The sequence below is a fragment of the Sinocyclocheilus anshuiensis genome, unplaced genomic scaffold (assembly GCF_001515605.1).
Source record: "Sinocyclocheilus anshuiensis isolate Anshui unplaced genomic scaffold, SAMN03320099.WGS_v1.1 scaffold91, whole genome shotgun sequence".
Taxonomy (NCBI): Eukaryota; Metazoa; Chordata; class Actinopteri; order Cypriniformes; family Cyprinidae; genus Sinocyclocheilus; species Sinocyclocheilus anshuiensis.
The window spans coordinates 1,673,647-1,691,663 of NW_015552636.1; the positions used below are offsets into that span (position 1 = coordinate 1,673,647).

At 38.1% G+C, this 18,017-nt stretch overlaps 1 protein-coding gene across 1 annotated transcript in view; it reads right to left on the reverse strand.

Annotated features, from left to right (window-relative positions):
* The window catches only part of LOC107666668 (plexin-A1-like), an 84,630-nt gene that overhangs the window by 49,778 nt on the left and 16,835 nt on the right, over positions 1 to 18,017 (reverse strand). The window contains exon 2 of the mRNA XM_016458087.1: positions 3,966 to 5,327. Coding sequence (XP_016313573.1) covers positions 3,966 to 5,141 — 1,176 coding nt within the window. The 5' untranslated portion in view covers positions 5,142 to 5,327. The remainder of the gene's footprint in view (positions 1 to 3,965; positions 5,328 to 18,017) is intronic.

An 18,017-nucleotide genomic window follows, 5' to 3' on the forward strand; every position in this document is an offset into this window, starting at 1 on the left:
CCATACATCAATGGAAAGCTTATTTATTCAGCTTTCAGATGGTGTATAAATCTCAATTTCACAAAATTGACCCTTATGACTGGTTTTGTGGTCAAGGGTCACATATAGTAGGATACAATGTGGCTAAAGGCACACCTTAAGAAAAACATTTGCTTTTCACTGCACCTAAAATGTATAATTGCAGAAAAAATATATACTTTTGTATTGAACATTAATGGAGAAACCGATTTTGTCTGAAAATAAATCATACAAGTCGTTTATTTTGTTTAAAAATCTTATAAATGTATGAGGTGGCAAGGGGGCATTTTACCCCACACACGAGTGCTGCAAAAGGCACACAGTATTGATACAAATACTTCAGCTAAAATAGTTTTTTTTAATATGTCTAAGTTAATACTTGTTCAAAACAATCACGTTAGCAAAGTTTGTACTATTTTCTGCTTATTTTGAAAAATTAATTAATTAATTTTTGTTCAATAAATATTAAATGTCATTAAAATATGTTATTATAAAAATATATTTTAAAATACAGAAGCAAAATAATTTTAAAAATTAAAGATTCTGAAAGCATTGAAGGAGATCCCATAATAATTTAATATAGATTTACAGTAGAAACAACTAATACTGAAAAACGTTAAGACCTTTGTCTCAAAATATATGCATTAATTTTAGCGATTCTCATTTGCTACTTAAATCTACAACATTTAAAAAAAAACAAAATATTAGATCAAGTAAGCACAGAATCAACTTTGTGCTGCTGTGCGTGATCGCATCAAAGATCAGCCACATTTGCACATGCATCTTGAAAAGCGAATGTTTTGGAAAGTGCCACGCCACGTTTTTTTGCCGTCTAGTGGTTTAGAGGAAAATAATAAGTACCCTACACAGTACATTCCATGTTGTGGCTGTATTGATGTTGCTGAGGTCATGTGATGTGTGTTTGTGGTCAGGTGATCCCGCAGTACTCCATCATGCCCGACTCCAGCCAATCAAACGTGGTGGTGGAGCCCAGCGGCTTCCTGGAGATCAGCTGAATTTCCAGCATCATTACTCCAGTCTTCAGTGTCACATGATATTCAGAAATCATTCTAATATGCTGATTTGCTGCTCAAGAAACATTTCTGATCATTATCAATGTTGAAAATGGTTGTATTGCCCAATATATATTTTTGTGGAAACTGTGATAAATTTTATTTTTCAGGATTTTTTTAATGAATAGAAAGTTAAAAAGAGCAGCGTTAGAAATCTTTTAGAACATTATAAATGTCTTTTACTGTCACTTTTTATCAATTTAATGCATCCTTGGTGAATAAAAGTAATAATTTCTTTTGAAAAAAAAACAAAACACATATCTTACAAACATCAAACTTTTGAATAGTAGTGTATGTGATAATTTGGCCCAAAGCAGGCCTCTCAGAAGGCAGTATAAGGTCATGAGCGCTTATTATGCTCTAGTCATCAGAGCTCTAGTCCCACTGCTATTTCACACTCGATTGACGGCTGATTTGATGCAGTATTCTCTCAATCCTCATGGGTCACACAGACAAGATGAGCATTACATTCACTCAAAAGTGTGTGTGCTAAAGTAATTACATTCTCTCACACACACGAACACACATTCACACTTTACTAGTGAGGTGAAAACTAAACAGGACTAAACAGGTTGCAGAGGGACACCAATACACACACAACACCACAACAATAGACATGCATGTGTGTGTGTGAGTGAGTGTGTGTGTGTGTGTGTGTGTGTGTGTGTGTGTGTGTGAGAGCGATATTTTCAGACTGCTGTTTATGTGTCTACCCAGGGCAGAGGCGAAACCAAACACACCACATTCCAGACAGAGAGCGAGACAGAGAGAGACATGTGACTGTAAACTATGTTTAGATTTTGAGCGTTAAACGGGTGCTGCCTGATCTGATCAGCGTGAATCATTTGAGCAGCACCAGATTTACAGCATTCTGTTCTGATGAGATTTAACGGCTCATTTCGGTCCCTGTGAGTAAGAACACATTACAGGTGCGGCGCTTCTGTCAGACGTACAGCATTAAAGAGGTTAATTAGCGGTGTGCTTAATCACTGACGTCAAGCAGCACGCCAACAACAACAACAACCAAATTTATCAAGGATAATCAAAAGGAATAGTTCATCCAAAACCCAGAATGTGTAATCATTTACAAACCATTATGTCACTGCAAACTCATTTGACATCCATCTTCATGTCAGTAAATGACAGAATTTTAATTTTTGAGTGAATTATTCCTTTGATGTCCATTATGAAAGCCAAACAATATGTCAATATGTTTGTGTTGTGGTTTTAAAAACCTTAAGCCCATTTGAATCTGATAAAGATTTTCATAAAATAAAAAGGTAATTTGTTTGGAAACAATATTTTTAAACATGATTTACATTTTCCACCACGAACTGTGCCAAAGATAAGCAGACACTTTAATTTCTATTTAGATGGCAAAAATAAGAAACTTTCTTTAACAGTTATTTAAAACTAGCATAACCTCTGAACAAAACAAAATTAAGGGGCTTTTTGAAACTGAAATAGACATTTTTAGTGTCATATCAAAGGCTCTAAATAACTAGCATAACACCCCTATATGCATCCTGGATGCAGATTGATGCACGTCAATGAAACCTGAGCATTTGGACTCACAGAGTGAAACTCGTTCTGCATTCAACCGCTCAAGGTTGAAGAAGTTTTGTTGAGTTGTTTTTAATACAACAAATTAAGAATTGTTACTGCTACGATTATTTGTGAAATAAGCCTCCAATTAAAAGCAGCACTGTAATTGCCACCGGATCACTAATTGACTAGTTAGTTGGACGACTAGTCAACCATCTATCTATAGGATCTTCCTTAATTGTTTCACACTGCAGAATTTTAGGACTGAAATTTGAGCTCAGTTATGTAAAGGCCAGGCATAACCAGGATTAAAAATGGCCATAAGCAAGGATTTAAAAAGACACTAAGCCAGTGGTAAGCACAATGTGAAGAGCCCATTATTATATATTTGAACTTTATGAAACAAAAAATAGTGAGCTTTGGATGATTTCTAGTGTTGAAGTATTTAGACATCACACATTCAGCCACTCTATATCTCTGTTTTGCTTCACAAAAATGTATTTTATTCCCTATTATTCCACCCGCTTAGAGCTCTACTGATAAGACTTTGAATATGAGTCAAAAAAATAAAAATGGGGATCTTTATCTCTGAGTGCTTGGTTAAATGAAAGCCATTCTTTGCCACTGAAAGCCCCAAGAAAGACAGATCGAGTGAGATGAACAGAGACAAATGAAGAGAGAGAGATTAAGAGCGAGCGAACGAGAGGACGAAAAGCAAGGCCTGGTCCCAGCGGACTCTGATGGCAGAGAAGATGGGATCAAGCCTCACTAAATGAATTAGATAGCATGAGCGAGAGAGCAACTCATGAAATTTACTCAACTCCCCTAATGATGTTCCTGTCTGACTGAATAATGGAAGCACTTGGGAGAAAGACAGCCAGAGAGAATGGACGCAGGAAGGAAACAGGAGGTGGGTGACAGGAAGATTGCTTGTGATATTTATATTCTACAACAATTTAATGACGTTAAACTATTAGACACAGTTAGACACAAGGTAATAGTCTAGGTTTTCAGGTTCTCAACAATGACTATACAGTAGTCTTACTATTAGGGCCATCCTTAAATTTGCAATCACCAACCCAATGAGTAGACTCTAGTCATCTAGAGGACTTTACTAGGCCACTCCTTAACATTCCCAGCCTCACAACCCTAGTCTGATCTACAACTTCTCCACTTATATCTAATCACAATCACCCTTTGCACCAAGATAATGGAAGATGAACTCTGGCAGAGGACATTACTGAAGCACACCCATTCATCCAACCAACAAATCAATTATTGTAGCCATGCAGTGCGTCTTAATGGCCTGCTATCAGAGAGTGGACTTACCGAGTTGATGCACGGTAGCTCCTTGTTGAGCAGCCAGGGCAAAGACAGCCTGCCCTCTCCTCTATAGCACGACTGAATCCTTTCCTTGATCTTCTCCTTTATTCTCGTCAGCGTGAACAGACAGAGCGCCGACTCTTTTGGGGGTTTGGCCCGGTTCTTCTGACCTTGGGAGAAGACTGTAAACAATATGTCCTCTTGCTCGGACACTCCCAAGGAGTTTGCAAGATGCCTTCCGGGTTTGGCCAAGTAGGCATCCTGGATCAGTCGATACTCTACGCCGTCTTTGGTGCATCCGATTGGGAACTCTACGTAGGAGTAGAACCTGGGATCATCGATACAAAGTCGGACGATCTTCGAGGTGAAAAACTGTTCCCCACTGGCATCAGGAGAAGTAAGTTGGGTATCCAGTTGCAAGGTCAAGTAGTAGACAAACTGTTCACTGCTAAAGCTGTATATGTAGTAGATGTCGAACGTCGGGAATTTGGACAGTGTATCCGAGGGGATCTTCAGCTGGGAGGAGACAAACTCATCCTGGTGGACAAAGCTGAACATGTCAGCATCCTCCTCATTGGCCATCAACTTACGGCTCGAAAGAGTTGGGAAGTACTCTGATTTTCCATCAATGGGAGTTCCAATGAAAAGCTTGCTGATATGACCCTCAGAGATGATGACCCCAGACATGGTTCCCGACTCGCCGACGCTGGAGAGGTAGTGTTCCTTACGGTGGTGTGGCTCGCCAAGCTTGAAAAGGTCATCCAGGCGCAGAAACTGACAGATGCCTTGCGAGGTGCTTCCACAAGCAATGAGTCGGTTTTGAGCATAGTCTATTAGCAGCAGCTTGTTCACATTACTATTTGGGGCAAGGTCATGGGGGCATAACTGTACACCTGGAGGTGGATAGCATTTCTCGTTGTCCACTACAGGACCCGTCATATGACTCCTCAACTTGGTCAAGTTGCTAGAAAGCTTGTAGATCCAGTTTACCGCCCCAACATACACATCCCCCGTCTTGTTATGGATGGCTAAATGCGTTAGACCCCAGTCAGAAGGCAAGAAGGACCTAAATGGCTCTGGGGATCCTTCAGAAAGGTGAGGGGATATGCAGACAGTCAGAAGCCCAAGGAGCACCACAGTCCTTGGGCTAATAAAGCATTGCGGCCCCTGCTGAGGCCACATACCTGCGCTGGCCCTCACAAGTGAAGGATATGGTGGCCCACGCTACGTCTTCAATTGGGGACTTTTAAACAAACTCAACAAACAAGGAAGGGAGGCAGCACAGGCTTTTTTGATTCAACGCTTCCTTGCCTTCTCACAAAACAGTCATCCACTTCAGCATCCACCTCAATTCCTCGTCCGGGGCTCCTGCAGGGCAAAAAAAAAAAACACATTATGAGTGCAAATGGAACATATCCGATTCATTATGCATTATTTCTCAAAGTCAAACAGTGAGGAAAGAGAGTAAAGACAATATCTTTCATTTTGCCACAAATCATTTAGAATCGCGTGGTCAAATGAGGTGAACCTTGTCAACTTTTAATTACTGAGACTGATAGCTCTGGGGGTGAAGATGGATTGGAGACGCACTGTATACAAACTCTTCACTAAGCAACACCGCAGCTGTAGAGTTGGTCTTGCTTCAATACGGGCATAAAACATCCATCATCACAAGCGTCTGACAGCAGCTTTGTGTAGATGAAGTATGCAAGTACATAACAGTGCACCTTTAAAAGAGCCCTGAAAACAAGCAAGTCTAAAGTAAGTCTTTGAGGTCTGAAATGCTTGAAGTTGTTCCGAACTTTACAAGGGCAAGAAAATTATATTGTGCTGTTTCAAGTCAACTCGAAAGGATTTATACCTACATCTTGTCCTTTTCTAATTCACAGCTCTGAGAACACAGATTGCAGTGTAAAACCAGAAAGAATTCCACATCAATGCATTGTGACGATTCATTTTTATCTGTACACCATGATTATATGATCTAATACTCTGTTGGGAAGTAGTGACAGGCCAGTTAGCTGTGAAAAAAATATGCAACACACCAATTATTAGTAGTAAATGGGCCATAAGATTAGACCAGCAGTATCTTGGTCATAAGTTTAGACCAGGGTTCCTCAAAACCAGCTATGGATGGCCACTGCCCTAATCAAAGACACAAGCTAATCAAGGTCTTCAGAGTTACTAGAAAATTACAGCTAGGTGAGTTTGATCAGAGTCGGAGCTAACAGATTTGAGAACCCTGGTTTAGACATTGGCATTTAAAGTCAACAGATCAACAAACCCAGGACTGATATCACACTTAAAGGGTTAGTTCACCGAAACATGAAAATTAGCCCATATATTACTCAGGTCATGCGCAGCGCTGACCTCACACGTCATCTGTCCGGAACTGCTTCCAGTGTACAACAGTGAGCGCAAGCTACATTCAAGTGATTATTACATTTTGAATATGGATATTTTTCTTACAAATACGCATCGATTCGCTACAGAAGGCTTTTTTTTCACCCCCCGGAGCCGTGAGAGACCATTTTTTTTATGGATGGGCGCATTTTATTTAACTGCTTTTGGACGGATGCATGCAACACCTGCTGAGTGGCATTAAACAGCTTGAAAGATCAAAGACAATTTTTAATATAACTCCGACTGGATTCGTCTGAAAGAAGAAAGTCATATACACCTAGGATGGCTTGAGGGTGAGTAATCTATGGGCTAATTTTCATTTTTGGGTGAACTAACCCTTTAATAAAGATCCGGTAACTCAAAATGGCATACATGAAACTTAACCCAAGGTTGCTCCAAAGAAGCTATACCTGTAGTTATTTTGGATAAAAGCACCTGATAAAAATTACTACCAACTTAATTGTTAGAAAAACAGATTGTGATTCTGCTGATGATGGAAAATAAATCCAAACAAACAAATCTGAGTTCACCTTCACCATTTCCACTTGGGGAAAAAATGGGAGACGGAACTGCAAAAACAGGAAAATCTCAGCGACAGGAGAAAACCGGAGGCAAACGAAAACTGTGAAAGATAAAGGAAATAAAAAGGGGAGATAGAGCAGAGGGAAAATAGGAAGAATGTTTTCCTCTCTCTCCTTTTCTTTGCCCATTTCTTATCTCCATTGCTTTTTTCCTGTTCGGGTGATTGAGGTCCTTCTTATCTGTCCATCATTCCCCAAGGACGGGATGATGGGAAGTGGCGTCATTCCGCAGAGCTCCAGAAACATGCGCCAAAATGGACCGGAAAAGTGAAAGTATTCCTATGTCTATCAGCAGAGGACCAACCAACTAAAATGATTCCATTTCAGAGATGAGCTGCTATCGTATTTTATATAGAAATTGAGAATTATTCTGTTAATTTTCCAAACAAGTAGTAAAAAAACATATATGGAAATATATTCATCCATGTTATGCCATGGTAGTACCGTGGTATTCTTTGATGTACTACAAAAGTACATGAACCATTCAGTACCATGCCATTACCATCATTTTACTATGGTACTGCCACCACAGTAAGGCAAGTCATAAGTTATATTTTGTGTCTGTTGATTTACTATGTGTAATATTTGTGTGCAAGTGTGTGAAATACAGAATGAAAGAAAAACAGAAAGAGGTAGAAACCTGTACGAGATTCCTAAACCTAATTTCTCTTCATTTGAGCGGATCTGTCATGACAGAGTGGACTGTAAATATCAAACCAAAGTGCATCTGTGTGTCCTCCTACAGCTATCTGGCAATGAAACGGTTAAAACGGTCAACACACAAGTAGCCTATCTGTAGTGAGATATGAGCAAGAATGAGAATGGAAACAAATTAATGTAAAAATATAAATGTAAGAATGTCTCCCAAAACGCCTCAGAAAGCACTGACAACTGAGGAGAATTATCAATCTCATCAAGAGATAAACGGAATTCTTGTCTAACATCCCTGAAGGCTTTCTTTCATCTTGTGTTCTCATCTTCCACTTTTAGATTCGCCAATTTCCCTTGAGTACCTGTGCTTCAGATGAACAGTAACTGCTTAAATGACACCAATCAATGAATCCACAAGCACCAAATGACTGAAACAGCCACTGAATATATATGTATATGCCCATGCAAGCTGCCGTTATCACAGATTGTGTCACGGATATCAGTCTAGCTCAATATTATCACTGGCATCAGTTGTCAAATGAGCCGCTCGCACACGTTCGGCCTAAAAACCGCAGACAGACTATTGTGCAAACACATTACAGTCATAGAACCTTTATTTACTGACACATCTACTACAAGCTTTATTTATTCATAAGCATCCAAAAACTAATATACAGGAAACTTTTTAAACGTTAATTTAACAAAAATTATATAATTAACAACCGCAGCATCATCATAGAAATGCAACGCAACACTGTTAAAAATTTCCTGTAGAAATTACAGTAACTTACTGGCAGCAGTTCGCCAGTAACTTACTGTAAATTAAACTTACAGTAAAAATATTTACAGTACCATTTAACTTGCTGTAAATGTATTTACAGTATGTGTACTGTACTTTTACAGTTTTTACTGTAAAATATATGGTAATTTTATGGTATTTTCTCCAGTAACATATCGAAATACAAGAAAAATATATATATAATTTAACTGAAAATAAGCAATGACAACTGTATAACTTTTGTTCAATTGTTCAATTGTAATCCTTGCAATAACATTTTAATATTTTCACAGATTCAGTTAAGACTCAAACAAAACATTGTTACAAACTATTATATACATTACATACTATTCTAACTATTATAGTTAGAAAAAAATCTTTAAATTTATCCTAAGCACAACATACTATGATAATAGTGAATAGTGACGATAGTGAATCTTCAAAAAGAACTCAAACTTTTGTTACACAAAGGATTGCTTCCCAGACTGCTTCCCCGTGACTCCATCACCATCCAAGAAACTCACGGAGGTCATTCCAGTGAATTCAACCTCCATTGAAAGTCCCATCGAGAAGAAATCCATAGACATTCCATCCTGCTATGCCCCCTTCAACGACGTTTTTTGCCGAAACAAGCCTCCTGCTTACCACCACATCGGCCATGGGACTGCGCCATAGATCTCATTCCGGGTGAGCCAGTGCCTCGGGGAAAAATCTATTCTCTGTCGCTTCCTGAACAGAAGGCCATGGAGGACTACATCAAGGAGGCGCTGGGTCAAGGTTCCATCCGTCCATCTAACTCCCCTGCTGCATCGAGCTTCTTCTTTGTGGCCAAGAAGGACGGAGGCTTGAGGCCCTGTATAGATTACCGAGCATTAAATAATATCACCATCAAGTTCTGATATCCTCTTCCCCTCGTCCCAAATGCCCTTGAACATCTCCGTGGGGCTACCATCTTCACCAAGTTGGACCTCCGCAGTGCCTACAACCTCATCCGGATACGTGAGGGGGATGAATGGAAGACTGCCTTTGTGACCCCTACTGGCCACTACGAGTATCTGGTCATGCCCTATGGACTTGCCAACGCCCCCTCCGTATTCCAGGACTTCATGCATGCTCCGGGAGTTTCTCCATCGATTCATAGTTGTCTACATAGATGACATCCTCATCTACTCCCGGAGATAGGCCGAACATCGCCAGCACATTGTGGAGGTCCTCCAACGCCTGAGAGAACATCACCTATTCCTCAAGGCTGAAAAGTGCACCTTCCACCAACCCACGGTACAATTCCTGGGGTATAACATTGACCATACTGGTATCCAGATGGACGAGGGGAAGGTGGAAGCTATAACCTCCTGGCCAGAACCCACCACTATTAAAGAGCTCCAACGATTCCTGGGATTTGCCAATTTTTACCGTTGCTTCATTCTTGGCTACAGCAGGATCACCAACCCCCTCACCAACTTACTCCGAGGGAAACCCAAGTCTCTGTCGCAAGGGACGTGAGAGGGTCTGGGACGCTGCTCACCACCATTTCCAACGGGCAGTGCACAGGCAGAAGACGGCCGCGGACCTTCGAAGAGCTGAAACACCTACCTATCAACCAGGTCAGAAGGTATGGCTGTCAACTCGGGACATCAGACTGCGCCTGCCCTGTAGAAAGCTCAGTCCCAGATTTGTTGGTCCCTTCACCATCCTGGAACAAGTAAACCCGGTCACCTACAAACTCCAACTCCCCTCACATTATAGAATTCATCCCACGTTCCACGTTTCTCTGCTTAAACCTCACCGTGAACCTGTCTCTCTCCCCACAGAGCCTGGCCAGACGGAGGAACCCCCTCTTCCCTTGATCCTGGATGAGGGGTCAGTCTACAAGGTGAAGGAAATTCTGCAGTCCCGGCGCCGTGGTGGTCAGCTGGAATACCTCGTAGACTTGGAAGGATATGGACCCGAGGAACGCTTATGGGTACCTAGGATCGATATATTGGACCCCGCCTTAATGTCTGAGTTCCATGCTGCCCATCCTGATCAGCCGGCACCTCGGGGCAGAGGTAGACCACCACGACGTAGCGATTACACAGCTGTACCATTAAAAGCTCAGTTTGTTGGCCAACAATTTCATACAAGTTCACATAAAACCTCACCTGCTACCGACGTGGTCAAAACGAAGACAGAGACCTGTTTATGTTCGCACTTTGATGGTGAAACTTTCTACAAAAAAGGAAAGAAAAGAAAGAAAGATCTTTTTTTGCACAGAAAGTTCTCTTCACTCTCAAATGAGTTTTCCGCTCTCTACCAACGAACACCGTGAGGAAACTGCGCGTCGTGCAATGTCAGCGTTTTATTATTATTATTATTATTATTTTGCTTTTAATTAAACCAACAAATAACCCCTAAAATTACACTGACATAAATCATGTAACAAAAAAGCAAGAATATTGTACATACATTTGCAGATGCGAGGTGTGTGCATCTTCCTTTTCTTCTTCTTCTTCTTCTTCTTTCTCCAAGCAGAAAAAAAAGCCTTTCTGTCATTGGTCAGGTTTCGCGTTCATTTCTTTTTTACTGTATTTGGATTTACAGTAAATGAAAAATACTGTATTTTAATGGCGCCAAGAGGATATTTCCCATAATGCAACTTTAAAATACAGTAACGTACTGTATACCTGTTTTACAGTAAAGTACATTTCATATTACAGTTAAATACTGTGTAATTTACAGAAATCGCTAACAGTGAATGCAAAAACTTTCAAGAAACACTCTTCACGCTTTGGCAAGAGAAGTTCCTGACAGGTTTCATGAGATTCTCCCTAGAAACCACCTCACACCAACAAAACAAGCGCTGGAGTACATTTCAGCATAAGGAGCATGAGACACAGTTAATATGGAAGTCAATTCATTCTCCATTTTTCCCACAGCTGCCCGAGGACACGTTACTCTGCGAGTCATCTCACAGCCCCTCTGCTTTAGAAAACAGAGCATAAATTCACGTCCACACACTGCGGACAGACCTCTAAACCCGTCTCCTCAGATAATGGCGAGTGGTGGCAGGCGGCCGGCTGATTTATTACTTGTGGCCTATCAATTACAGCACGAGCCTCTCAGATGGAGCACGAATACACACAGAATACACTCCAAAACAGACGTGTATAAAACACACACAAAGCAATATAACTTATATAATCCAGTAGCCTCAGTTGGGAAAAAAACTGAGAAAATGTATGTTTAAAATGGCAAACTATGGCATACTTTAAAAAAAAAAATTTTAAAAAAATAAATAAAAAAAAAAGTACAATACGCATTCTCTGCACAATATGCATATCCAAATGATGTGCTACATTTGAAAACAACTGCGCACAGATACTCAATCCCACAATGCAACGTGCTCGACAAGACTTTCCATACTGTAAAAATGCTTTTTTGAAGTTAAAACAAAGATTATTGGAGTATGTTTCACAAGAACTTACTATTTCAGTTTTTATGTGTCAAAATTCACATTTAATTCAATGCATTCTTTGCTGTTTGTTTGTAATTGTTTGTGAAATTTACTATCAGTTTCTGAGCAAAAAACATTTCTACACCAAATTTCTACTTTAATTTTTTTAATTGGAAAAGACGTTTTTACACAAAGTTTATTAGAACTGAAATTGGAATTATTAATTTCCTAAAATATTATATATTTAAATATTATAAGCAATATATTTAAATATTATATATTTAAGCAAATTATAATATTTGAGTAATTTTTCATATTCAGCTGCTTGAATACTGATATTCAACTGACATGTTAAACAGGACAGGAAGGAAAACACGACGAGTGCACTGGAAGTGGCCAGTCAGCAATGACACGGTCATTTCACAGCTCATTATCACACTAATTAAACAGTAAATAAGCCCCAGACAAACGAACTGCATGCAAAACTGAACACACGTGTTTATCCAGCAGTACACAGATGCGTCACTGAAGAAACAGTGTGTTTATATCCAGCCTGTGCATGGAGGGGTGTAAATCTATCCTTGCACATGACAATCCAGCATTTATTATCTGTATGCATAACATTTACACAATTTTCCCCCCAAAATACCACAGTTACTACAGTAAAACAATAAATCAAAACATGAACTTCTTCAAACAATGTAGGCTAAGTAGCTTTAGAATCTTAAAGCATGTGACAGTTTTATACCTGCAGTTAGCAGTATTTTGGCAGAAACAGAAGCAAGGCGGGGGGATAAACAGATGTTGTTTACACTCGACCCCTGTTTACCCTACTTTACCCCCCATGGAGGAGTAAAATCCCCCATTACACACCCTCATCTCCAGCCCTGCCCCCGTATGCAGCTCTAAGCTTCCTGAAACACGTTTTTAACCCACCGTTCACTCGTCTGCAAACATTAGACATCTACCACACATTTATAATAAAAATCACCATTCATATTCAACCAAACCATTATATGATCCCATCTGATCTAAATATCTTTGAATAAGACCGAAACCACCCAGCAACCACTCAGAACACCCTAGCAACCAAACAAAACACTGTAGCAACAAAATAGCAACATTCTGTGTTTGCATGTAAAAATGCAAATGTAAAAATGTAACTCTTAAAGTGAAATTAAATTGAGAGATGTTTGTGATTTCACTGATTTTCATTGAATTTACACTGGTTTCAGCCGCAAAAGCATGTTTTTCTACATTAAAGCAACAGCTTTTCTCAGCAACCTTGGCACATTCATTTGTCCCATAAGGATATATTTTAAAGTCTTGGTTAAAGAGTTATAAGCCATGAACTAAGCCAACCATCTACAAGGTGAATCACAAATTTGCACACACAAAAAAAAAAAAGTGAAAATCGGACAAAATAGCAAAAATATAAAACTGTGAACTTAAAGGCTTTAATGAGTAAAAGAACTACAATCCCATGAACCACTGCAAATGACAATCAAATTAAAATGGACAAATAAATAAATAATTTGAGTATTTTATCAGTTATAAAGGTTTTGTTTTCATATATTTATACAATATATTTCCATGCATTGGATATAGATATATACAAAAATATTAGTAGTTTTAGAGCATAGGGACTTTTATTATGTCATTTGCAGGAATAGAAGAGGCTAAAGTGTTTTGTGGCATGATTTGCTTGTTGCAGTTTCTGATTTAGTTCGCATAATCATGTGTAATTATGGGTTTTTAACTAGAAATTCCGCTGTTACATGATTATTTAAAAATTTGTTTAAATAATGTGGGCTGATGATTCAACAAGCGCATATACCGTCAATTAATATAGCTTGCAGCAGGTCGGTTTTTAACAGTTTATGTAAGTCATTGCCCCTTGGAAGAAAATAAACATGTATTTTTTACTTCTGATTGTGGTGCTCTATAACCTTAACCCTGACTGTTTTGCTTATAAAAATAATTTCCCGACTGAGAAAATGCATGTGAACTCAAGTCGGAAAGCTCTAATAATACAAATCCAACACATCTTTGTAGTAACGAGTGTCCATGTTGTTTTCACATTCCGACTTAAAAGCACAACTCGGGAAATGAGAGCATCCGAGGAGCGCGTGAATGCAGTAATTACACTTGCTCCGATGGCAGCAGTTAGTCTTCCGTTAACTAAGCTAAACATGTTTAAACTAAAATGCCTGAAGCTAAATCTCCCTTGTATTCACATTTCTAAACCTGTTGTCCAACAAAAGAGAACATTATAAACTTTTTACTCCACAACACCAGTCAAAGTTTCTTTAAAAAGAATACATCGATTAGCAATGGATTATAAATATACTTAATTATGAAAATACCAGAGATGGCTTGAATAACACAGATAAACTATATTGTCGCAGTCTAGTGTTTATAGTCTTTGTTTTATCATTCAAAACGTTTATATGTTCTGTTTACTCAGTTACAGCTATAATAGCAATGCCTTTGTCCATATAAGGGATTTCCTGGAGGGTCATGAGATCTCTACTTCTGTGACTGGATATGTGGATTTTCTGTGCGAGGGCGCCCTCTGACGTCCAGTATGAATGAAACAGACATCATGTGTTTATAGTGCTAATGGCCAATCCATCATTTTTGGGGGAATTTTTATTTATTTATTTTTTAATAAATATCGGTTCAGGAACTGTTTAGGCACCGGAACCGTTTTAAGAGTATCGATTTGGCACTGGTATCGAAAAAACCCAAACGATACCCAGCCCTAGTCAGTGAAGTGTAAGATGCAGTACAGCTGAGTGTGTGAGAGATAACATTGTGCAAGTTCTTAAAATCAAACGGGTTCGTCACCTTCCACAACAACAGATGAGTGATCTGAGAGAACAGAAACATCTGAGCAGTCAATCTCACAATCACAGCATGATGTGCATAACATAAAAGCGTGAACATTTGCATGCATGCATATGCATGACACACAGAGGGAATGAATGATGAACTAGTAAATCAGGCTAAATGCTGCATTCGCTCACCTGTCTCTCTCTGAGCTGCAGAGACCTGTCGCCAGTATTACATCATATCCATTGCCATGTTTTGCGATGAGTGATTATGATGCACTTTAAATTCCAGTCACATGGTGTTATGCAAATAAGCAAATTAAGTGAATTTTAGAAACGGATGGATTGTTTTTCCGGTGCAGTAGTGCATTACATGCGCTCTACAAATTAAATCAGATGCATGAAGAACAGTCCTCTGGAGTCTGCTTGTGCAATGACTGAATTTCTACACAAGGATTTAACTCTATACTATAAATACAATATAACCATAAAAAAGAACAATGCATAGTGCTCTATTTTACACTTTACTGCAATATCAGCTTACAAAGCTTTGAAGTCATAAATAATTGTGTGATTCCATCTTTAATGTGATTAGATGATTTAAAAGATAATGCAATTTGTATGTGTTTTAAGCATACACTGGAACTGGGAAAACAAAACTTTAATAACTTAATATTTTTCATATTTTATTTAGATTGTATTTAATATATTTTTAATATAATCAAATGTCAATAGATGAAAGACTTTCAGTATATACATTCCATTTTAATTATACTATTAATACTATATCAAAAAGAGCAACAATAGCAATATTAGCTTACAAAGCCTTAAAAAGAAGTCATAAATAATTGTGCGATTCCAAGTTTAATGCAATTAAATGACTTAATGTGTTTGTATTTTAAGCACACAGTTCAATTGAAAAAAAAAACAAGTTAAATTGTTAATAACTTTTTATACTTTGAATAATTTGTTTATATTGTATTTAATACATTTTATTATTATCTAAACTGCAACAAGGAAGTCAAAAATAATTAGTTTAATGTGATTAAATGAAGTGATAAAAAAAACAATAAAAAAAAAAAATATATATATATTTTTTTTTTTTTTTTTGGTTTTTTTTTCTGTATCTCTCTCGGTTGCGTTTCTGTCTGTCTCTCAGCATTAGAGGGCTTTAAAACAGTCCAAGAGTGAAATTTCAATCCGATTTGTTTTCTTGCCATCTCAACTCTCGTTTTGTGACCTTTACCAACAGATAATTCTATTCTGTCCTGCATCTCATTTGCTGTGGATTCGTGCATGAGTGTGTGTGTGTGTGTGTGTGTGTGTGTGTGTGTTTGTGTGTGTGTGTGTGTGTGTGTGTGGACACGATTACTGTGAGCTAATGAATGAGTGTGTGAGCACTCTGGACTCCCTCCTCTCTGTTTAGCATTCTCATTATCAGAAAGGCTACATTTGCATGTTAAACACAAATTAAACTGTTGCAAATTGAATTGCAGATTTGTGGCACTGCACACAGAAAGCGAGAGAAAGAGAGACGGTGAGTGTGTTCTGCAGAAAACAGGTGCTGACTGCAACTTCAGGGAAAGGTGATGATGTCTAGGGTTGCAAAGGGGTGGAAAATTTCTGGAAACTTTCCAAAAAATCCTGGAAAGTTTCCAAAATTTCTGGAATATTTCCGAAATTTACTGGAAATGTTCCACCCTTTTGCAACCCTAATGATGCCACACATTTAGACGCTTACAACTTTAACAGAGGAAAATGAAGCTGGAGAAGTTTAAAGATATTAAATTGCTGTTATTACGCACACACCTGAATTCACACAGCTGCCGTTCGCTTGAAGAACAGCATATGAAAGCGTATGAAAATGTACTGTAATATTAAAGGAACAGTTCACTCAAAAATGTAAATTATCATAATTTTACTCACCCTTAAGTTCTTCCAAACCTGTATGAGTGTCTTTCTTCTGTTAAATGAAGATATTTTGAAGAATGTTTGTAGCCAAACAGTTGACGGTAGCCATTGACTTCCACAGTATGGAAAAAAAATACTATGGAAGTCAATGGGTACCAGTTTGTTTACCATCATTCTTCAAAACGTCATCTTTTGTGTCCAAAATAAGAAACTAAAACAGATTTTTTAACAACTTGACGGTGAGTAAATGACAGAAATTTTATTTTTTGGGTGAACTATCCATTAAACACAAAACAAAAAGTACATTTCTATTTTGCATAATGCAATTGTATTCATGATTGGAATGCAAATGAACGAGTGTTTGTATCCTGCAGATCTGTAACGTTTCAAACAAACTTCAAGCTGCAGCTCTGAGAGACAAAAGTAGCATCTATGATAAACCAACCAGCGGAGAAACCTCCAAACAGTGACTCACCCGGACAGACCAGCTCGACTTCTTCACCGCTAAAACACACACTCTCTCACCTTGAGAGTCGGAGCGCTTTTTATTTGCATGCATGACATCAGTGTGAGGTTTTAACCTCTTAAACCTCAACATTTACATAAGATACAGGTTACATGTGTAAACACACAGGACTGGGGGATATAGGCTACTGAAGCATTTTACATACAATAATAAGGATTTTGCTTGTTTGCGACTTTAAAACTGTATTTTTTTAAACCACAGGTCACTCAGTTTAAACTACAGTCAAACTTCTTTAAAAATGAAAATGGTAACTATGCATAAACTACTAACAAAAAGTCGCTAACTACATTAAAGCAATTTCAGGCAACAGCATTTTTTTTTTTCAAATATATACAACTATCCAAAGATATAATTTATAATTTGATACGAGCTGTATTTTTCTGGCACAAAAACAATGAAATCGCAAATCAGGGTGTCAATCATTGTTAATCTTAAATTAAATTAATAGTTTTATTCATCAAGGATGCATTAAATTGATCAAAAGTTACATTTAAAATATTTCCATTTCAAATAAATGCAGTTCTTTTGAACTTTCTATTCATCAAAGGTTCCAGAAAAATAAAATGTATCACGGTTTCCACACAATTATTTGTCAGCACAACTGTTTTCAACATTGATAATAATCAGAAATATTTCTTGAGCAGCAAATCAGCATATTAGAATGATTTCTGAAGATCATGTGACACTGAAGACTGGAGGAATGATGCTGAAAATTCAGCTGCGCATCACAGAAATAAATTACATTTTAACAGATATTCACATAGAAAACAGCTATTTTAAATTGTAACAATATTTTACAATATTACTGCTTTTACTGTGTTTTTGATCAAATAAATGCAACGTTTTGCAGAAGAGACTTCTTTGAAAAACCAACTTTTAACATAATGCAATGCGCTTCCATTTCTAGTGTGATAAAACCATAAAAGCAGTCGCCAAAAATC